Raw genomic sequence first — 20,048 nt, forward strand, 5'->3', positions numbered from 1 at the left:
ATCCTTAGATTAGGCAAACAATGAGCCTACTGTACTCCTACTAATATGATACTACTGTGGACTTTGCCGAGCAGACACATGGCACAATGCACAATGCAGGATCGGCAGAGTGAAAAGTTCAGTTCCACACATGAGTTTACCCACCGATAGAGTTAGTTACCTTAGAATCTAGATCTATATACTAGTATTACTTACTAGACTATATTACTCTGTATTGTGCAACATCGGACAGACATGAGCTTAGCAAACCGGTCCTGCACATACCCGTCTCAGTCACAAGTTAGGGTTATTCTATAGCGGCTATTTTCACCAAATCTCGAAATCTCCCGGGCCTCCGTTACAGCTGGTTTGGTGTGACCTGGAGATTCTTGGCATCTGTGATCTGTGATCTGCCATGAAGGGGTTTTCTTCCAGGGGCCTACGGCCCCAACGGGTCATTGTATAGTTGCCTGGTTCTGGGTCCAGGATGCTGTGATGTATCGAATGAACTGCTGGACCACTCTCCTAGAATAGATCATCTAGTCGTTTGTCGTGAAATTAATACGCACCGCCACAGCAGAACACCACATGTAACTAAACTAACTAGGCAGACAGATATACTACCAATCAGTATTGCCACATGGCGCCTTGCAGAATGTCTTGCCACCCGATCTACAACACCGTAGCACTTCTCCATTCTTGGAATACTTGCGATCTTCGATTCCTTCTCTATCACTCTCCGGGAATTCTGAGTACCACTGTATCTTTACGTTGTAGTCCAAGGGATGAGATGTGGTTTAGAGTTCGGTATGGCAATAGTGCGTGGTTCTCATGGTCTCCTCATGGTTATCCCTTTATACCTTGCTGATATCACCTGTACAGAGTCTGTAGTACCTATAGTATATGTATATGCATTGGACTATAGCCTGTTCGTCATCTATATTATTTCCACTAGTCTACTAGTCTGCCTATTACCTAGTAGTCAGTCCTACGCACAACCATGCAAATGACTTCCACTACTACTGTAAATCTGCACTGAAACCGATGATCGCACCCTCGAAGCTGGGGGTGCAGAAAAGGTAACGGTAGATCATTCCACTCCCTGGCATCCCAGCCCAATAACCAGGAGGTTCCCGCGTGTAAAGTCTCAAATATCCCCACTTAAACATTCCCAAACATGTCTTGACTTGCATGTCGAAGATGCCACGGGGAAGTCGTGCCGCTCCCTCTAGCGTGAGAGCCATGTGTACTCTTTGCCCACTTGTATTGTAACGTACAGTGTGGTAACTTAATGAATAGTGTCATTTGTCTTTGCCCTTGCGGTGACTCGGTGTCTGTGTTTCAGGGAGCGCCGGGATCTGCTCCACTAGTTTCGGTTGCCGCTGAGCTTGTGTATATTGCTTTGCTTTATTGCTTTGCGTATTGAGGTTAAGGCTGGGGTGCTTTGCGTCTATTTTGAGGGTGGTTGGTATACTTCCAGTGTGACGGTCGACATCAATATATTCGTACTTGATGGTTGGAAAGATAATTAGTTCAACTGCTGAATTTGTGTTATTACTCTAACAAATATGCTGTTGAAAAAGTAGTAAATCATCAAGTCAATTCATGTCATGGTCGCGCCAATATATATATAATATCTATAGTCTTTTGGAACTCGATGTACAGCCAAGTTAGCATTCTATTGCCAAATGACCTACTCGTCATCTTCATCTCCCTCTTCATCCTCATCATCATCCTCAAACTCAACGCCAATTTCACCGGTGATATCCCACCGGTCGCCCTTGGCTGCCGCGCTAACATACTTGACGAACTTGAGCGTGCCACTGTCCCGCAGCACAATGCTCAGGCGGTTCCATCCAGCCTGAGTGCTGAACAGAATACCATCATCCTCATCTGCACCGGCAGACCGGTAGATGGCCGGGTCGGCCTTGGCTTTCTTAGGCCCGAGGACCTGGTCTGCGTTCTCAGCATCTTCTTCCTCGTCCTCTTCCTCATCACCTGCCATGTAGATCTCATAGCCACCCACGGCGGGACCTTCGGCTGCGTCGCCGTTGGTCTCCTTCTTAGGCTTCGACGTCTTTGCGGAGGATCCTTGCGCTTCACCGTTCTCGTCCTCTTCTTCTTCCTCTTCCTCTTCGGGCTCCTTCTCCCATCCCTTGCTCGGGGTAAGGCAGAGCGAGAACTCCAAGCGGGGCTCTTCGCCTTCGTACGCACTGGCAAGTGTGTAGTCGGCACCGCGGCGGAAGCGACGAGCAAGGAGGTTGTGGCTGGTAAGATGGTCCACACCAGTGATGAGAGCGAGCCACTTGCGGAACGCCTGCGATGGGAACAATACGTTCATCAGCTCCTGGATGGGATTATCGGATTCCTCCTGGCCGGAGGGATGCTGGTACAGGTAGCGGTGCTTGTGAGGTGGGCGAGCGACAGTCCACCCGCTCTGGGCCAGGATCTCATCCGACGAAGTGGGCAGCTTCTGTCTCTCCTGGTCCTCGATGTATGCGCTCATACGCGAAGCAAACTTATCGTTCAGGAAGCGCTCCAGGCTGAGCGACGACTCGCTGGAGAAGGCGTCAGACATTTCCTCGGCGATGTCGGGGGTTAGGTAGGTCGGCGCAATGTACTGCACCAGGAAGCCGAGGTCGGATTCGGTGAACTCTGACCCTTCGGTTTGTTCTTCCACCTTGCCCTTGCCCTTGCCTTCGACCTCAGGCTCTTCCCAGGAGACGGGCTGTGGCTGAGGCAGGTCATAGATGTCACCGCGACCTTGCAGCTGAGCGAGACTGCTGCGCTCGGCGAGCTTCTCCTCCAATCCTTCCTCGTATCCGTCTTCTCCTTCCTGGGGAATGTGGAACCATCCACTGATGGCCATGCGCACGCGCTTCTTGGACTTGTCCTCGTCCTCGCGAGGGTGGTACACCTCCTCGACATCGTGGAAGCTCTCACCCGGCTGGACAGTAAAGAAGCTCAGCTGGTTGAAGGCGGGAGGAATGGACAGGCTGTAGTCGGGGCTGGGGATCTTGACATCCTCGCCCTTGGCGTCCTTCTTAGTCGTTGTAGGGAACAAGCGGAGCGCACCACCCCACTCGGCCTGCCAGGGAGTATCGGGGTCGGTCAGGTAGAGGATGTAGCTGAGACGACGGCTGCCAATAACATCGTCATGGCACAGAAGGTGGCAACCCTCGGTGTAGACGTTGATAGCCATGTCGGTTTTCTGCCCGCTCAACTTGCCTGACCCAGTAACAGAGGACAAGTACTCGCGGAACCGGGCTGAGTACATAGCGTCGCGGAGCTTCAAGACCGACGGCAGCTTGGAGAGGGATGAATCATCCAGTCCGTCGAGGTTAGCGAGATCACCAGACTGGAAGATCTTGTAGATGTCGGTTTCCTTCTCGGTGAAGTCGACCTGGGTTTGAATCTCATCGCGGACGGAGCGAAGAAGGTTGGACTCGATCAAAGAATGGATGACACCGTGAAGGTAGCTATATTCAAATAAAGTCAGCCTGGAGCCATTGAAGCGGTTCGAGTACATACGGAGAGGATTTGGCGTATTCACTGGTGTACTTCTGCTGCTCCGCGGTGTCAAACAGACCGTCGCGGAAGCGGGTCGCGGCTTCCTCGCTGGAGAGAGCCCGCTTTTTGGACTCAGGTTGGACATGGCCATCGAGTGAGCCTCTTTCCTCTGTCTTACGCTTCATTTTCGCAGTTGTCAAAGCCAAAACTCCCAGCTATGGCCTGATCCGTTCTATTTTTCTACCGGGCGGTGAGAGGCACCGGAGGCGGTGAGACGCCCAGCGAGGTTGCGTCACTTCTAGATCTCCATAGACCAATTCATCTTTAGCTTCACAACTCCCTTCATATACGCGTATTGAGTATATGAAGTATATCGCCCTTTGATTTCTGCGTGGATTTTGTTGTCTTCGCTTGACGTTCAACCACGTACTACGGGTCAGTGCTATTGCCTCCACCTCTCTACCCCTCTGGTGAGGATCACCAAGCGCGTGAATTAATTCATACCAGACACAGATATTTGTTACAAACTGTCCACTTCACCCTGGATCACACCCATGTGGTGTGATTCTTATCAACTCAAGGGAACCAGCTGGACTGTCGTCATTTCCCTTATCCACCCAAGTCCCCCCCACTTGGTCCGTTCGAGTCTCTTCCATACTCTCTGTAATCATGGACCAGCAGCAGGACCAGAGTCAGTCCTCATACCAGGAGACCCCAGGAACACCACCTCGCCCGCCTTATTCCCCGGTAACACCGGTATTCGCCCATCTTGCACCTGTCACCTCCAACGAGCCAAGAATTGTCCCGCCACCAGCATCTCCCTCTCCGACACCACCAATCCATCATTCTCAAAGCAGATTCTCAGGCTACGAATCTCCTCCACATCCAGCAAATCCCCCAGTCTTTAAACCTCAACCCCCTCCAGTACCGATTTCGGAGAGTGAGAACCCCGATGCCATCGCACTTCGTTCCGCTATCTCTATCCTGCAAATGCAGAAGCAACAAAGTCTGCGCGATATCCAGACACTGGATCGCATGAAAGAGACCGCAGGTGCTGATCCAGAAGGGTTTGCGCGCGAGTTGGCAGCCGGACGGTTGAAGACCGAGGACCACGGGGCTGTGATCCAATTCTCCGAAGACGACGCAATGGAAGACGGCGCCGCAGACTCAAAACGCACAAATGCAGATGGATCACCCGCATCCAAATTTGGTCGTATTCCCGCTCCGCAGAATGTTGTGCGCATGCCCCCGATCAATTGGGCCAAGTACCAGGTTATTGGTGAACCACTCGACCGCATGCACGAGGAGCAACTATACCGACCGACTCCCGGTGAACCCAGACGTGAACGTGCACCAGAGCATGTCCTCGCCTCACCCTATCGACCACTGGTAGATCACTTGGAGACGCCCTCCCGACTTGGTCGTCCCAGCAAGACCAAAAAGACGTGACCTCGTGAATGGGGCTTTGATGACGACCATGGACTTACGGACTTTGACGAAGTTATGTACTTTTTAGATCAGACACTTGTTTTGTTTACATGTTGATTATGCATATGGTTTCCAACCTAGCTCGGCGCTACTTCACGCCCATCTGTACGGAGTACTGTTAACAGCATCAATCAAAATTACATCCTACCCATCTTCAACAACTCCTGCAACTCCTCCGATAATGGATAAACCGTCTCCTCAGGTAAACAAGCTCTCGCACCCTCCACGTCGCCATCTTTAAGCAACCCCTCAACCTTCTTCATAACACCAGTAACATCAGTAATCGAAACAATCCACCGATCAAGATACATCCCAACAGCCTCCGCACTCAACCCAATCTGAATACTCCGATGATTCAAAGGTCTGAATCCCAAATCTAAATCCCGCTCCGGATCCCATTGCACGCGCACTGGACTCGCACGCATCTTCGCTTGCCATTCATCACGCTCGATATCATTCCCAGGCGTGTAGTGGCTCAAGCAAGAATTCCTCAATGCCCATTCGAATCCTTCGCGCGTGATCTCTATTGCTAGGATGTGTTCTTGGTTTGGTTTGCTGGCCCACCCGGATCGGTAGGCCATCCATAGGAAGGACGGTTTTATCCAGGTCATTCTTGAGCGGGAGAAGGGTGGGACGAAGGTTTGGGCTTCCAGGGCTGGGATGGCTATTGTTGGGCTGTAGGCTTGGTAGACGGTTATTGTTTTTGGTGTGTGTTTTGCTCGGATTTCTCGGTAGGTTGTTGATGGTTTTGTGGTTCTCGTGTGTCTCATTTTGGAAGATGGGATGTATAGGGTTGGTTGATACTAAGTGTTGGTGGACTATGTGGTGAGATTTTGGAAATGTTGAAGCTGTTGTTGAATAGAAAGTTGATCTTAAACGGCCACAGAACCAGTAGCCTCTTTGCTTCTTTAAATAATGACTAGAGCATATCTCGTTGACTCATTCGACTGCAGATCTTGTGGCTCATTGCTTTGAGTTACCAACCACCTCGTATTCGCCAGAAGATGAGGCGGAGCACTTCCCCATCGGATTAAGTATACTACATCAAGGACGAAAAAGACAAATCAAACATGTATCCTACGGAGAATGATAATATTTAACCCCACCGCACAAAACCCGATCGATTCCCTGCGACACCCGATATCCCCAGTAGATCTTCCCGAAGAACACTAGAACAGCTCGATTCCCTTCCTCAATCACACCCCGATCAGAGTAACTTGAGGGCCTGAGCTGGAAGAATAGTATCTGCGTGCAAGACCTCAAGAGGAGGTAATCCCGCTTCTACTAGGAGCTCGAATTTTCGATGTAAATGTTTCTCCATGCCTAACATCGAAGAATGAATCTGGCTCGTCGTGACAATCTGTGCCTGTGAGAGATAGGGACAGCAGCGCGATACATGTTCCGAGTCTCTTGCATTCATATAGTCTCTGTGTACCCTGGCTGTTTCTCTTGGATCGCTGTATAGCCAAGAGCAAGAAAGGGTTGGAAATCATGCCAAGCGCCGCGCTGAGAGGAGGTTTTGTAGAAACGGCTTGCATAATGGTCAAAGTTGGCACAGACACAACACAATTTCTGACCATTTGCTGTGCTGTAGCAGTAGAAACTGGGTTGTCTCGCGGTGCGTGGGTGATGATATCTGTATTCGCCTCCAACGCCATGTCAAATTGTGTATAGGCCGAAGCATGCACCATAACCATCTTTTGTCTCTTGTGTGCAGCTTCAGATATCACATGGAGAAACTCTTGGGATGGACCCAGAACATCTGATACGAGTTTGATATAATTCGATCCTTCCGCGATACTCTTCTCAACGAAGCTTCGGCATTTTCAGGACCAAGGAATAACGCTTCTTATGGGAGGGGCAGCACGCAGCCGTGGAGACTATCTGCCGCTGTGACGGTTGTCCAGCGCTTCTGTTGTCGGGTAGACGGGTTTCCATCTTAGACTGTTCATTTGGTCGGCAGACCACATCGCCATGTCCAAGGCTGTGGTTATCCCATAGGCTGCAAGCTGCTATAGATGACCAGTATGGTGAAGACGTATATGAGCATCGACTAAACCTGGAGTTAGGAAGCGACCTTCTCCATTGATAGTTTCGTCGGCGTTTTCTTGGTTGTTGCTAATTATGCCGTTGTGGATGATCACATTTTGGAATTCTGTGGACCCGGATTCGTTGAAAACCTGGACATTCTCGACAAAAAACTTGCGAGCAGTACCCTGGCTATCTGAAAGTGACATGTTGCGTATAGATCAATCTTGATATGAAGTCATCGACTAACCCTTGAAGTGAAGGGCCCTTTTTAAGTTGCAGGGGATAAGCCCCACACAACTATAAAAAGAAAGTTAATCTGGAGTGACATCGAGCCTTTGATACTTATCGCTAGTACGGATCGAACAGCCGCTTTTTATGTGTCGGGGGTTCATCCTACAGACCCATCAGAAAAGACTTGGACATCCGTGAATATGTTATTAGGAATATCATAGTTGATAACTTTGCAGCCGAGAGTATTTCACCATTCATCTCGGCAAAAGAAACAGATAGGAACAGAAAATGCGAAGAAAACGAGCGAACACACTAAACCAGTGCCCCTGGAAAAGAAAAGAAGCGAAGACAAGAACCGGAAAACGCCTATTCAGGGTATCAACAGGGATAACGCAGTCCCATCAAGCAATCGTCACGCGGAACAAGGGAATTGTAGAAAGTAGAAGCTCATGAGACAGATAGTACGCAGTTCTTCACCTACGAGAACTACGGCGGCGACGGCGAGGGGCACGAGGAGCGAATGGAGTGAGAGGATCAAATGGAGCGAGAGGATCGCGAGGAGCAAATGGAGGCTGCGGATTTGGCTCATCCTCAGGCAAAGTCTTGATGAACGCCTGGAGGCGCTCATGGGCAGCTCGAACCCGCATGTTTACAGTCTCGCCATCGTCGTCAGGGACCTTGGAGAAAGTTTTGCCATCAGGCTTAATCTTCTTCTCCTCGGGGGCCAGCTTCTCAACGATGCCACACTCCTGAAGACGCTTGGTGTTCTTCTTAATGAGAGCCTGAGCGACAAGGTCATGCGACTTGGTTTGGAGCAGGATGTGATTGAGTCCCGCGGCGTTGATGGGAGGGAGAGCGAGGTTTCTCTGTTCAAATTTTTAGAATCACTGATCTCATTGCTGCTGAGTATATGATTGTGATGGCGACTTACTCTGGTCATGCCTGGAGGAGGCATAAGAAGTTCCTGAGCAGGAGCAACAGCCGACATGGGAATCTCCGCGTGGGAGGAGGCGGCGACATTGGCAGATCTGTGCTCGCCCTGCTCCCGGTGATACCGAACGAGGGCCCGAGTCCATGCCTGGGAGTTGTCTTCGTCGGCCATGCCGCTGGCCAGGATCTCGCTGAAATTCATCTGGCGACGACGACGTTTCTCCATCGCTGGGTTCTCGTCTGGATAATGTTAGAAGGAATGATTTTAAGGTCACAGCTGGTAGCAGGGAGGGGGTTAGTACCGGGGGCTTCGGTGGTGTGCGCCATGGCAATGGTAGATGCTAGAGAAGTGGAATGAGTCTCAGTTGAAGCGGGAACAGAGGGACGGCTTTCTGGCAGGATGGGCAAAGCATGCAGGAAAGGAAGCATATCGAGGAAGGAAGAGCCCCCCTCATCAACGTCCGCATTAGGGCGTGCCATCTTGGAGATGTAGTCGGACAAGCCGCCAATTGCGGACGCGCGCCGTTTTTATACGTCCCAAAATATGAGCAAAAGCCGTTCAATCCGGCTTCATATTAAACGAGCTACGACCGCAATCCGCAGAGACATTTGCGAAATGATATGGCTTCGATTCTAGGTAGCCTCGTCTATTTATTTAGTCAATAGGCATTGTTTTACGCCATTTATTCTCTTTGTAGTAGAGAACAATCATATTGCATTCATTGTCACAGTACTTCAGGCAGAAACAATAGAAGGGCCTGCTTGTCACAATTAGCCCCGACGGATTGCTTTCATATCAAGTTCATTGTCATTTGATTGAGAAATATAAGTGTGAATAAAGCCTCATAGGCTACTCTAGTGCTGAACAAGGGACCTAGAACCTAGCAACGAAGAACCAAGGCACAAGTGAGGGTCTTCTGACATTTAACCGAGCATATGTGCAGATATCTATACCTGCCCGTAGACTAGACCTACGTATATATATTAGGCTTTGTTTGTCAATAGTTTAAGTTGTTTGAAGTGAAGAGGTGATAGCCCTTAAGCTAGGGCAAGGTATTCCAAGATTGTATATACAGCACCCATCTGTGTTTACCCAGCTTTAAAGCTTCGCCTTTCCAGTCTTCTCAAATGTTTCTACAGCCTCTATTCCTCTCTCCAGGACAGCCTGATTCTTGCTCTCCACATTATCCCTCCACTGCAAGTTACCAGTATGATCATCCAAACCACTGAGGGTCCGAGCATACATCTCCTCTTTCATGGTGCCATAGATACCCGTGGCAGCCTTCGTTTGCAGCTTGCGATCCTGAATTAAAGCGAGAGCTTCTGGAGCACCACCGACTGCATCGACAATTCCGACTTGGAGTGCATCGCGCCCACCCCAGCGGCGGGCCTCCAGAATCACATTTCGGAATGTGACTGGGGTCAGCTTCTCACGGAAGATAGCCATCATGGGTGTCTGAAGCGGGACACCGAATTCCAATTCGTTGACGCATAGAAATCCACGGTCCGGGTTCATAACCCTGTAGTCGTGGTACATAGCCAGCATGAAGCCTCCAGCGAAAGCGTGGCCGTTCAAGAGACATACGGTTGGCATGGGGTATCTGGATCACATGTTAGCCTGTTTCTGATTCAAGATTACAGGTAGACTCGAGCTTCAAGGAAGCTCCATGCTTATACCTACGTCAGAAACCGTCGGAACAGTCGCCACAACCAGTTCTCCAGGAACCCTTCGGTTTTACCGACAATATCGAGATCAAGTCCATTACTGTAGAACTTGGCAATCCCGCTAGTGGTGACCACGACGCCCTTAGGGTAGCGATGCTCAATAATATCAAGAGCGAGAAGCAAAGCATCGATGAAAGTAGGTGTCAAGCGGTTGTCCTTGGGCGAGGTAAACGTAAGAACGTAGATGTTTGCATGCTCCTTGTCTGCGCTGGGGTTTGTGCAGATGATTGAGCCGCCAGTGGAGCTAATCGGGACAGTAAACAAAGAAGCCATGGTTGCAGCTGTGAGAATAGGAGAATTATCAAAAGGTGATGTTATATTTGGAGGCTCGGGTGAAATCTGAATACTAATCAGGTCCGCGGCATCACATGCCAATGCTCATGACATCATCACGTGAAAGATTATAGTCAGGACTCTATTAGGGAACAAGGACTACATGTTTATCTAACTGAATTGAAGTCAAGTAGGTTTATTTCCATGTTTGACGAGATAGTAGAGGTGATGGGCTGTATCCGCCCTCTGTGCAACATGAAGTAATTCAAAGCCCGGGAAGAAGTTAATTTAATACCGAAAGCCCTGTAAGGATGTGAGACTTAGCTACACTAAGTGAACATCATCCAATCTATATCTGTATAACTAGTACCCTGGAGTGGTTGCCAATCAATACCGTTAGTGACACACGGAGCCTTGTCGAAAACCCCCAAGGTCCTTAGCCCTACAGGATCTACAGAAAATCTTACCATCGCCAATGAACATCTCAGGGCTAGATCACTCATATTCTGCGTAGGAATTTGTGGGGTAATGAGGCTGAACGGGGCACAACCATCGGCTATCCCCGCAGCCTTCATCGCCACCTACTTGCCGAATTATACGCCGACCACATCGATTACCTCGGTAACCCGCACAGCACCACTTATCGAAGTCTCAAGCCAAACTTACTGACTATAATCGGCAAAAGGCGAGGCTTTTTCTAAATGTACGACTAGAGACATTTTGGCGCCAGTTTCCTTTCCACTCGATACCTGACACCGGTCTCTAGCCTTGCTCATAACAGAATGGTAACAGAAACCCCAAATCTACAACAAGCCGCAGTGGTGGTAAACCCCGGCGAAAAAGCCCAAATCACTCTTCGGAATGACCTACCAGTCGCAAGTCCGGGCCTGAATGAAGTTCTAGTCAAGTTAACATGTACCGGCTTATGGTAAGTACTCTCAGATACATCTGCGGCCCCTATTAGTGACTCGAATAAATGAGAAGCCGCTCAGAGCTCCGAGCCGTTCAAGCCTGGGGTGCCTATAACTCCATTATTGGCCACGAAGGGGTCGGCATAGTGGTGAAAGCAGGACCTGACGCCTCGCAATCTCTGCTCGGCCAACGTGTCGGAGTCAAATGGTTGTACAGTGCATGCAACGAATGCTCCGTTTGTAAACGCGGATTCCCGCACAATTGTGCGAAACAGCTCAACACGAGCCGTCATGTCCCCGGAACACTGCAGCAGTATGTCATCGCGGATGCGAGGTTCCTGACTATCATTCCGGAGGGCGTGGCCGATGAAGTCGCGGCACCGTTGCTATGCGCTGGGCTGACAATGGTTGGCGCTTTGTCGAAACTCGAAAATGATTTGCAGGCTGGTGACTTCGTCGTCATCTCCGGATCTGGTGGTGGTTTGGGGCATATTGGCGTGCAGATCGCAGCTAGGATAAAGAAGTTGCGAGTCATTGCTGTTGATAGTGGTGATGATAAGAGGAAACTGAGTCTTGAGTCTGGCGCGGAAGTATTCTTCGACTTCAAGACTGATGATGTCGTCGCTCGGGTGTCGGAGCTGACTGGAGAGGGTGCGCATGCCACAATCGTTGTCCCTGGAACAGAGGATGCATTAAAGATGGCCCCAGGTCTGGTGCGAAATATGGGTTTCATTGTGAATGTTGGCTTGCCGCGGAATGATATCCAAATTCCACTTTCGGCCACAGTTTGCACGGCGAGAGGTATGGTCGAATATATCTATTTTCGAAGACATCTACTAACATTATATGAAAACAGGTCTTGCCTTCATAGGGTCCTCTGTGGGCACCGAGGATCAAATGACCGATCTACTGAAAGAAGCAGCCGCAGGCAACATAAGCCCGGCGATTGAAGTCTTTGATTTCTCATCCGTGCCGGCATTAATTGATAGACTAAGAGTGGATGGCGTCACAGGAAGAGCAGTCGTCAAACTACCACAGTGAAGTGAGCGAAGGGGGAAAAAAGAGAAAAAGAAAATAGAAAATAAACGCGTTGAGAATTGACTGGACTATAAGAATTTCGTGGACAAACCTGGGGAAGAGCGGGTATTTCGTGGAAACCAGCGAGCGGGTAGCTTCTCGGGAATGTGGACCAACAACGGCCCAGTGAAGCTACCATGTACAGCTTCTCGGAAAAGTGGACACTAGCTTTGTATAGCTCGCCTAACATCTCAAATCTAAGAAAATCCGCCTAAACACGCTTGATTCGATTTGTCTAGGATAGTCCAAGTCTCTACAGAAACTGCACTTGAAGACTCCGCTTACTTATAGCAAGTATATCTCCGATATTTGTGGCAAAGCATCATACCGGCAACTCGAAGAGGGGCTATAATTTAGGATCTCAGGGTTAGTCCACATAATATCTAAGCTCCACTCAAGTATATTTAAGTCAGCGATCGTTCGTCTCTTGGATTCCTTTATTATCTATTCTCATTCACACTTGATTCTCATTAGCCGACATCTCTTCACCAACGCCTCACAATGTCCGAACAGAATTGGCGCCCTGGCAAACGAGTAGCCATTGCTGGTGGAGGTCCAGGAGCTATCTCGACAGGCCTTGCCTTCCTCAAGCGTGGCTACGACGTGCGTATCTTCGAGCGACAGCCCGAGTGCAAGGCAATCGGTGGCGCCGTCCTCTTGTCGACACCGGTGTTGGCGATTCTGCGATCCTACGGGATGAGTCTAGACAACGTGGGCTCCTACACAGTCACGCACTTCCAAAACAATACCGGAGTGGAGCGTGTCCAGCTTCCCTTCAACAAAGAGGTTGAACAACGCATGGGAATCAAAGGCTGGCACTACGGAGTCCTGCGATCATCCATCTTCAAGAAAATGTTGGATCGCGTGCCAGGCGGTATTATCCAGGCCAACCATGAAGTGACCGGTTATACCGAGCTTGAAGATGGTGTTGAGGTCGAGTTCAAAAATGGAGCCAAGGTCACGGCCGATATCCTCATTGGCGCAGATGGAATCCGCTCGCCAGTTTCGCGACAGGCATTTGGCGAGCCTGACCTTTTCCACACAGGAATTCGTCTCTGGCTCGCTTGGTGTGATCATATCCCCGGTATTCCCGAAAGGCACGGCGTTATTTCTCACGACTGGCAACACCAGGCTAGCTTCTTCCCCATGCTTCACGATGGAAAACCTGGGTTCGAATGGTGGGTTGTTGAGCCATCGTGGGAAGGAAAGCCACTGCCTGATGACCCAAAGGAGCATCTAGGCAACATCCTGAAAGGTTGGCAAGAGCCCATGCCTCGGTTCCTGGAAGCTACCAATTTCGATACGCAGGTATATCGATGGGAGATTTACAATAGGCATTCCATGAAGAAATGGTCAAAGGGCCGGGTCGCATGTGTCGGCGATGCTGTGCACCCGGTATCGCCATATGCGGCGTATGGCATGGGAATGGCCATTGAAGATGGTTACTATCTTGCCAAGTCGCTGGATGGTGTTGACCTGCGGGATTTGCGGGCTGTTAGTGCCGGCTTTGAGCTTTACGAAAAGCAGCGAGTTGACTATGTTAACCACAACATGGAATTTGCTCGCTTCTTGGGAAGAATGTTTCACTCTTTGCCTTGGCCTCTTGCTAAGATTCGTGATTTGATCTTTGACTACACTCCCTTGTTGGGAAATTATTTGAAGAAGGGGTATCTTCAAAAGGCCGAGGAAGAGACGATGAGTTTAAAGGAGCTTCAGGTGACTTAGGGGAGATTCTGTATTATGTGGAAGAAATTGAGATCTTGTACATCATACCCTTGCATGGTTGATCAAATGTGATATAATAAGGCAGAAGATATCTAGCAGCCGTTAAGACCCGCGGCAATGCTGTCTTCCACGTTAGTCCAGCTTGGCTGCCCATAGAAATCCTGGAGCAGCTTTTCGGCTTTGCGAGCAGGTATGACATTGGTTAGATCATGGCCGTCAGCAGGCGGGTCAGGAATTTGGGTGTTATCAGGCCGAAGCTTTCTAACAATGGCGATCATCTCAGTCAGATTGAGAGGCGCAGCAAATCCAAAGATCCGCTGGGAGACTGTGTTTGGATCGAGAAGGGCTGCTGTATGAAGACGCGCGATGTCGACGACATCTACGAAGTATTCTGAACTATCATTTAGCTTCACGCCCAAAACTATTAATCCCGAGCATTACAGATTGTACTTACGTGGAACATATGTCTGGAACACTCTTGTGCCACCCTTGAGAAGACTGCGAACCCAGCCCATTGTTGAGCCGTGGATCTTGGGGTGTAAGATTCTTCCGAGCTATTACCAGTTAGTACATCCTGCTTTAGCAGAAAGTCAACACTGAACGTACTGTAAACTCTGGAAGAACGGTATTAAACCCAAAGCCAGGTTTGTTATCCTCAATCCATTTCCACGCTGCCTTTTCACCCTCTGTCTTGGAGGCAGCGTAGCAAAAGAGGCCCTTTAGCTGTGGCGAGCTGTTCGGGTCCCAGGCTGCCCTGACAGAGTCTTCGTTCCATGTATCTAAACATCTTATAAGCTATGCCAATTCCGTTCAATTCAATGTATCTGTTGCAGCAACTCACTCTCATCAACACTCACACCCTCCTTATCTGCCTCTGGGAATAGAACCGCCACCGAAGAAGAAGTTAAAACCACTCTCTGGATCTCACTATGGCGAGACGCAGCTTCCAAAACATTGTGAGTTGCCTTCACCACCGACGGTATAACCCTTCCTGGATCCGAATCGAATGAGATATCTGAAGCCTACAAGTTTAAAAGAAGCTAGTCAGACAGTTGATCCCCAGACATCCCATCTAGGATAACGTACCACATGAGCAACTCCAGCAACACCCTCCATAACGCCAACGAGTGAGTCCACATCCTCAAAGTTAGCAAGAACCACCGACTCATACGAATCCTCCCCGAACTTCCCCCGGAACATTTCATCGAGCCATGGTTTCGGCGAACGAACAGCCCCGCGCACCCTGAAACCTAATTCAAGCAAGCACTGAATGACATTACTCCCGATAAAGCCATTGGCTCCAGTAACAAGGATGCGCGAGCCCGCAGGAAGACAATGGAGAGTGTTCGCCATGGCGGAAACACAAATACCCGGGATTATTGTGCTATTGTGTGAGCCAGAAACAGGAGAAGAATATCACGAGCAACCGAGCGGGGAGCGGCCTGTGTGGAGTCGGATAAAGTTCCCCTAATTAAGCGGGTATTTTGTAAATAGGCCGAGAGATTAGTTGGATCCTGTTGGTCAACAGGAGATTGGAGATAGGAGACATGATGGAGACTTGGTGGGTTGCCCTTTGCTTCCCTTGGTTGCCTTTTCACCGAGTATTGCGCCACTTCTGGAGGTGTTCGTTGACACTATGCAGGATGTCTATAGCAGTTCCGGGGGATTGGTACGTCCCGACGATCTGTGCGGCGGGTCTGCGTTACCTCTCGGTGGGAGAGCGCGGAGTGCTTTGGCCTATGTGGGACAGTAGAATGTAGTGCAAACATAGTATATCCTATAGTTTGAAACCGAGAGTAACCTAATTGTATAGTCCCCAAGAAATGATTAAGCTCACCCGAACACTGGTTCACGTGCAAGTTCCGCTGGTAGACTATGACGTCACGCAGTGGATATCCTTGCCTGTCACTTTTCTTCAGCTTAACCTGCTTCTGACAACTCCCAACATAACACATCAATTGTGGAAGAAACATCTCATTATAACAATCCAACTAGATAAACATCATTTGACCATGCAGACCCGCTCCAAAACCCAAATCAGCCAACCCCCCAACCGCCAAAAGAGGCAGCATATGAACAAGCCTCGAACCCAGTCTCGCATAAACCACAGGAACAACGAGCACCAGCCGAGACAACACGCCACCATGGCGATTCCATCGCAGCCATAACCCGTACTGCAAAGTCAAACCCATCTAGCGACGAGGCTCGAGCTCGTCTCGATGATCAGCACAGACGAGACCAGGAGAAATTGGGGAATGCACCGGACGTCGATTTGGAATACGGCGTTGAGGAGCAACCGTCTGAGGGATATATCGCAGATTCGGTCCAGAGGAAAGGTATGGGCATTCAGCGAGCACAAGCTGGTGCCCATGCTGGGCCTGTTGGGAGCGCGGGGGGTCCTGGCCATCCTGGATTTGGGGAACAGGGGGATTTGATGGCGAATATGGACCAGAAGATGTTTGAACATGAGAGGATATTGGGGGAGAGGGTCGGTCATAGTCCTGCTGAGCCGGATGTGGAGACTGTGGAGAGGGAGGCTGCTAGACAGCAGAAGTTGGAGCGAGATGAGCGCATTGATGTTGAGGGGGCTGTCAAGGAGGCAACTGGTGATCCTGTTGTAGGTCACTAGATCGTTGGATTTAGCCTCGATAGCGCTTGTGTATGACAACAAATGTTGCAGTGCCATTTTGCTTGGACATGACTTTCATTAATAATTGCAAACTAGCTATTTGCAGCTAGCATGAACATGGGATCGGCATTGTATGCACTTTGATCTCGAGGAATGGGTATGATAAAGTAACCGAAGCGCGAAAATGTGTGCTATTAAAGGATAATATCCCGAAAGAAATCAGAAATCAGTCATCGTGATCATCCGTGATGCCCATAGAGACCTTCTTGAGTTCAAGATCCTTCTTCAACTCCTGAATGCGCCGGCCCTTCTTGTTGCGAAGAATATGATTCTGGACCTTCTCCCACTGTGCTGTTTCAGTGCGGATGAGTGCCTCCAATTCAGCGACTTCCTCGCGCTGCTGCTGGAGCTGTTGCTGCTCCTCCAGCTGGTCGTCATCCAATTCATCTTCATTGCCATCAGAGTCGCTATCGCCGCCTGATGACTCACCGCGGTCTGTCTGGCCTCCAGCTGATGGATATTGTGGCATGGATGGAGTGGGTGCCTCCTGCTGTTCCCCGGGCGCATCGTCGTCACCAGCCAATGCAGCCTCCATCTCAGCTGCAAGGGTGTCTTCGAAGTCATCCATGATTTCTTCATCCGCTTCGCCGTATGCATCTTGCTCTTCATCGTATTCGTCCTCATAGTCGTCGGCTTGTACCATTCCCTCGGCACGGTTGAGTGACGTGCTGTCCACAAGCTCAAACTTCGGGGGAAAGATCGATTGTTCATCCTGAGCTAGCAGGTCTTCCACAGCCTTCTCGACTTGCTCGATGGTGCGGGTGCTGAGGCGATCACGAAAACGTCGCTTGCGAACCCAACGGAGCGGAGGTGCGAGGCCGTGTGCGTATTGTAGGGTTTTCTCATCGGGGAGTTGAACGTCCGGAGGAAGTGGGTATTCGAGTGCTTCTTGTTCATTGCTGACTCGTCCCAAAACCAAGAGCATCTGACAGATATCCGCCGATTTGTACCAGCCACGTCGATCCCAACTCTTCATGCCTTCAATGATACAGGGTAGGTCCACAAGCGCTGCAGCATATTGCCTGCCTTTGACAGTGAAGATGGCGCGGCGGCCTTCACGATTGAGAGGTTTGAATCCGAAGCCATTTCCTTCAACATTCCGGTCCTTGATTGCCTGACGCAGAGCTTCACAGTCCTCTCCTGGCTGCATTCGTAAGATAAATTGTTCTTCAATCGCAGGGTCGGCTTCAGTATCTGAGGCCTCCGAGTCGTAGCCAACACCAACCGGTCGATTAGGAACGACGCCCTTATTCTTGATGCGGATGGACTGTAGAGCTGGCTTCTTGCTGGGGTTCAGCTTGAGGCGTTTCGGACCTTGCTGGACAGTCGCGGCGGGTTCAGGCAGGGAGACATTTTCGGCGGGTCGTTTCTTCGTCGATTTCTTCTTCTTCGGTTTCTCCTCACTTTCTTCGGGCTGTGGTTTGCGTGCAATCTTGAGAGTGAGCTTGCGCTGCGGTTGGGGAGTTTCGGAGGCCGCAGGTGTTGGTGTTGGTTCTGGCGCTGGCGCTGGCGTAGGTGCCGACACTTCAGCTGGGGGGACCGGCCGCTTCCCTAGCTTCAGCTTCAGTGTAGGCCGCGGAGCATCTGACATGATGCCAGCAAGAGAAATATCTCCCTAGAAAGGAGACTGCCAGGGAGGAGATGTTGAGGGTACGGGGATGTGTAGGAGCGGGTACTAGTTTGACCCGGACCGAAAATGGTGACTAATGACGGGTCCCGTTGAATTCTAGCACCTCGTAACTTAAGCTAATGCTTGACACAGGCCGAGTCAACATCCTTAGTCAGGTATTGGTCCTGACGCACCCTACTACTACGTGGTCTCACAATGTGGTCGCGGCGTTAATGGATACTAGTATATCTAAAGACGAGCTTACGGCTAGTATTCTCGCGATTTTAGATTCAAGTCGCGCTTACAATCAACAACGCCTATATAGGGATTGGGAGGTTCGTTAGAGAGGCCATGAATAGTTAAGAATAGTTAGCAAGCGAGCCTAGTAGTCGCTTTCCCCACGGAAAAGGTAGAGCATAAGTGATTCAACTTCTTATAAGAACGTCACTAAGGTTTGGCTCTCGCTTAGTTTGCTCTAGATGCTTTATTTCTTTGTTTGTTTAGTTATTTGTTCAACGTTCTGCCTTGCTAAAAAAGGAAGCGGGGCATCGAGGTAGACCTCTCCAAAACCTAACTTGGGTCCATGATCGATGAGGCGAAGATGGGGTCGGTCTACGGCAAGCTCGTGGGTGTGCTGTACGAGTCGTTCATGACCAAGCCTCTGCCGTCGGTTTCGAGTCTACTCACGCTTAGGTTGTCGCAGGCGATGACGCGTACCACTAAGACCGACGTCCCGGAGTCGGACGCGGGCGACTGGGCTAAGCTGGAGAAGACCCAGAAGAAGCGCGACATCATGGTCATCCTCAAGCTCATGATCTCGAGTGCCAAGCGGGTTCTCGAGGCGATGGTGCATCCTGTATCACAGTTGATCCCGTATCTGCTCAAAGAGCCGATTCAGCTTCGGGATGGTGCCCCAGTATTCGCCATCGACTCCAACGTGCACATCACGCCGCAGCCGAACCCGTACGAGTCCTGGTGCATGATTTTGAAGGACCAGGCGTTGGTGAAGTACGTCAAGTACAGGATCAGCGACATGACCCCGAGCGAGACCATCACTCGAATGACGACCGACATGAGAATGCAGGACCTGGCCGAGAAGAAGAACTAGAGCAAACTCGCACAGTACAATCCGACTATGAGCGCCGACTGAGGTAGATGTCACGCATCTCCTGACTCAAGTTCAGCATAGAGACGTTGAACACCTCCTTCTGCTTGGGCGTAAAGGTGCTCATGTGGAAGTCGTAGAACGAGTCGAAGTCCTCCCCCACGCTCTCGTACGTCAGCAGCTCCGGGTTCATCTCCATAGCCTCGATCTGATCAGGCGTAATGTGCTCCTTCCCGTACATGTACTAGTCCATCGGTTTGTTCATCCCCGTAATCATGCAGTACTCCACGCAGTCCCTCGAACCCACGAGCCAGTTCGCATCGATGTTAGTAAGGCTGGTCTTGATCCTGTCCATGATGGACCAAAGATGGACGTACGTGTTCGGGCTCGACCCGGGCCACTTGATTGTGGAGTGATTGATGCAGTAGTTGTTGCAGACGATCAGCCAGACGACCACCTGCGCCCTCTCGATCATAGGTGGAGGCGGCAAGTCAGACCAGGTTTTGTGCACGATCTCCCTTAGATAGTCGTATCCGCACATGACCTTCCTCAACTTCATGACATCGACTACGATGACGTTCCCGCTCGAGACCCTGGTTCCTGTCGTTTCTACGTCCACTGTCGCAACATCCTTCAACTCTCTAATGATCTTCGCGCCTAACTTGGTGTCCATGATCTTGTTCGTGCTACTGTGCGGATTCATCTAGCTGGACGACTGATGAGAACCTCTCGGTCCAGTTCCTCTTCACGATCTCGTCGGTGTTG

The 20,048-nt window shown here is 50.2% G+C and overlaps 13 protein-coding genes across 13 annotated transcripts; 5 read left to right on the top strand and 8 right to left on the bottom strand.

The window, feature by feature from the left end:
- Positions 1-1,672: 1,672 nt before the first annotated feature.
- Positions 1,673-3,674, bottom strand: N7446_005173 (oxidative DNA demethylase; the record flags this gene model as incomplete). Its single annotated transcript, XM_058513921.1, has 2 exons — positions 1,673-3,458; positions 3,511-3,674. The coding sequence occupies 2 exons, from the start codon at positions 3,672-3,674 to the stop codon at positions 1,673-1,675; spliced, it is 1,950 nt and encodes a 649-aa protein (XP_058375250.1).
- Positions 3,675-4,158: 484 nt separating this feature from the next.
- On the top strand, positions 4,159-4,938 carry N7446_005174 (uncharacterized protein; the record flags this gene model as incomplete). The annotated part of the gene is made up of 1 exon (XM_058513922.1): positions 4,159-4,938. The coding sequence occupies one exon, from the start codon at positions 4,159-4,161 to the stop codon at positions 4,936-4,938; it is 780 nt and encodes a 259-aa protein (XP_058375251.1).
- Positions 4,939-5,114: 176 nt separating this feature from the next.
- Positions 5,115-5,747, bottom strand: N7446_005175 (DUF4291 domain-containing protein; the record flags this gene model as incomplete). Its single annotated transcript, XM_058513923.1, has 1 exon — positions 5,115-5,747. The coding sequence occupies one exon, from the start codon at positions 5,745-5,747 to the stop codon at positions 5,115-5,117; it is 633 nt and encodes a 210-aa protein (XP_058375252.1).
- Positions 5,748-6,857: 1,110 nt separating this feature from the next.
- N7446_005176 (amidohydrolase) lies at positions 6,858-7,214 on the bottom strand (the record flags this gene model as incomplete). Its single annotated transcript, XM_058513924.1, has 2 exons — positions 6,858-6,979; positions 7,055-7,214. The coding sequence occupies 2 exons, from the start codon at positions 7,212-7,214 to the stop codon at positions 6,858-6,860; spliced, it is 282 nt and encodes a 93-aa protein (XP_058375253.1).
- A 498-nt stretch (positions 7,215-7,712) lies between these two features.
- On the bottom strand, positions 7,713-8,649 carry N7446_005177 (uncharacterized protein; the record flags this gene model as incomplete). Its single annotated transcript, XM_058513925.1, has 3 exons — positions 7,713-8,105; positions 8,171-8,409; positions 8,472-8,649. The coding sequence occupies 3 exons, from the start codon at positions 8,647-8,649 to the stop codon at positions 7,713-7,715; spliced, it is 810 nt and encodes a 269-aa protein (XP_058375254.1).
- Positions 8,650-9,215: 566 nt separating this feature from the next.
- On the bottom strand, positions 9,216-10,230 carry N7446_005178 (enoyl-CoA hydratase/isomerase family protein). Its single transcript, XM_058513926.1, has 2 exons — positions 9,851-10,230; positions 9,216-9,770 (listed from the first exon to the last, which is right to left on the bottom strand). The coding sequence occupies exons 1-2, from the start codon at positions 10,165-10,167 to the stop codon at positions 9,269-9,271; spliced, it is 819 nt and encodes a 272-aa protein (XP_058375255.1). The 5' UTR covers positions 10,168-10,230; the 3' UTR covers positions 9,216-9,268.
- A 719-nt stretch (positions 10,231-10,949) lies between these two features.
- N7446_005179 (zinc-dependent alcohol dehydrogenase) lies at positions 10,950-12,318 on the top strand (the record flags this gene model as incomplete). Its single annotated transcript, XM_058513927.1, has 3 exons — positions 10,950-11,095; positions 11,152-11,879; positions 11,935-12,318. The coding sequence occupies 3 exons, from the start codon at positions 10,950-10,952 to the stop codon at positions 12,117-12,119; spliced, it is 1,059 nt and encodes a 352-aa protein (XP_058375256.1). The 3' UTR covers positions 12,120-12,318.
- A 338-nt stretch (positions 12,319-12,656) lies between these two features.
- On the top strand, positions 12,657-13,880 carry N7446_005180 (FAD-dependent oxidoreductase; the record flags this gene model as incomplete). Its single annotated transcript, XM_058513928.1, has 1 exon — positions 12,657-13,880. One exon carries the CDS (start codon positions 12,657-12,659, stop codon positions 13,878-13,880), a length of 1,224 nt encoding a protein of 407 aa, XP_058375257.1.
- Positions 13,881-13,972: 92 nt separating this feature from the next.
- Positions 13,973-15,233, bottom strand: N7446_005181 (uncharacterized protein; the record flags this gene model as incomplete). The annotated part of the gene is made up of 5 exons (XM_058513929.1): positions 13,973-14,271; positions 14,335-14,434; positions 14,487-14,659; positions 14,722-14,902; positions 14,967-15,233. The coding sequence occupies 5 exons, from the start codon at positions 15,231-15,233 to the stop codon at positions 13,973-13,975; spliced, it is 1,020 nt and encodes a 339-aa protein (XP_058375258.1).
- Positions 15,234-15,516: 283 nt separating this feature from the next.
- Positions 15,517-16,509, top strand: N7446_005182 (uncharacterized protein; the record flags this gene model as incomplete). The annotated part of the gene is made up of 2 exons (XM_058513930.1): positions 15,517-15,549; positions 15,922-16,509. 2 exons carry the CDS (start codon positions 15,517-15,519, stop codon positions 16,507-16,509), a joined length of 621 nt encoding a protein of 206 aa, XP_058375259.1.
- A 226-nt stretch (positions 16,510-16,735) lies between these two features.
- Positions 16,736-18,160, bottom strand: N7446_005183 (transcription initiation factor TFIID subunit 7 family protein; the record flags this gene model as incomplete). The annotated part of the gene is made up of 1 exon (XM_058513931.1): positions 16,736-18,160. One exon carries the CDS (start codon positions 18,158-18,160, stop codon positions 16,736-16,738), a length of 1,425 nt encoding a protein of 474 aa, XP_058375260.1.
- Positions 18,161-18,761: 601 nt separating this feature from the next.
- On the top strand, positions 18,762-19,286 carry N7446_005184 (uncharacterized protein; the record flags this gene model as incomplete). Its single annotated transcript, XM_058513932.1, has 1 exon — positions 18,762-19,286. The coding sequence occupies one exon, from the start codon at positions 18,762-18,764 to the stop codon at positions 19,284-19,286; it is 525 nt and encodes a 174-aa protein (XP_058375261.1).
- A 25-nt stretch (positions 19,287-19,311) lies between these two features.
- Positions 19,312-19,956, bottom strand: N7446_005185 (uncharacterized protein; the record flags this gene model as incomplete). The annotated part of the gene is made up of 2 exons (XM_058513933.1): positions 19,312-19,527; positions 19,591-19,956. 2 exons carry the CDS (start codon positions 19,954-19,956, stop codon positions 19,312-19,314), a joined length of 582 nt encoding a protein of 193 aa, XP_058375262.1.
- Positions 19,957-20,048: the final 92 nt, after the last annotated feature.

Source organism: Penicillium canescens (genome assembly GCF_028828765.1).
Source record: "Penicillium canescens strain IBT 15451 chromosome Unknown utg000003l_segment0_segment0, whole genome shotgun sequence".
NCBI classification, from domain to species: domain Eukaryota; kingdom Fungi; phylum Ascomycota; class Eurotiomycetes; order Eurotiales; family Aspergillaceae; genus Penicillium; species Penicillium canescens.

What these genes read in the sequence shown, in the direction of transcription:
- N7446_005178 (XM_058513926.1), bottom strand. Translation starts at nt 10,167, where the DNA reads ATGGCTTCTTTGTTTACTGTCCCGATTAGCTCCACTGGCGGCTCAATC. An exon ending in CTGTTCCGACGGTTTCTGAC is followed by an intron (nt 9,771 to 9,850) that starts GTAGGTATAAGC and finishes CATGTGATCCAG; the next exon opens with ATACCCCATGCCAACCGTAT.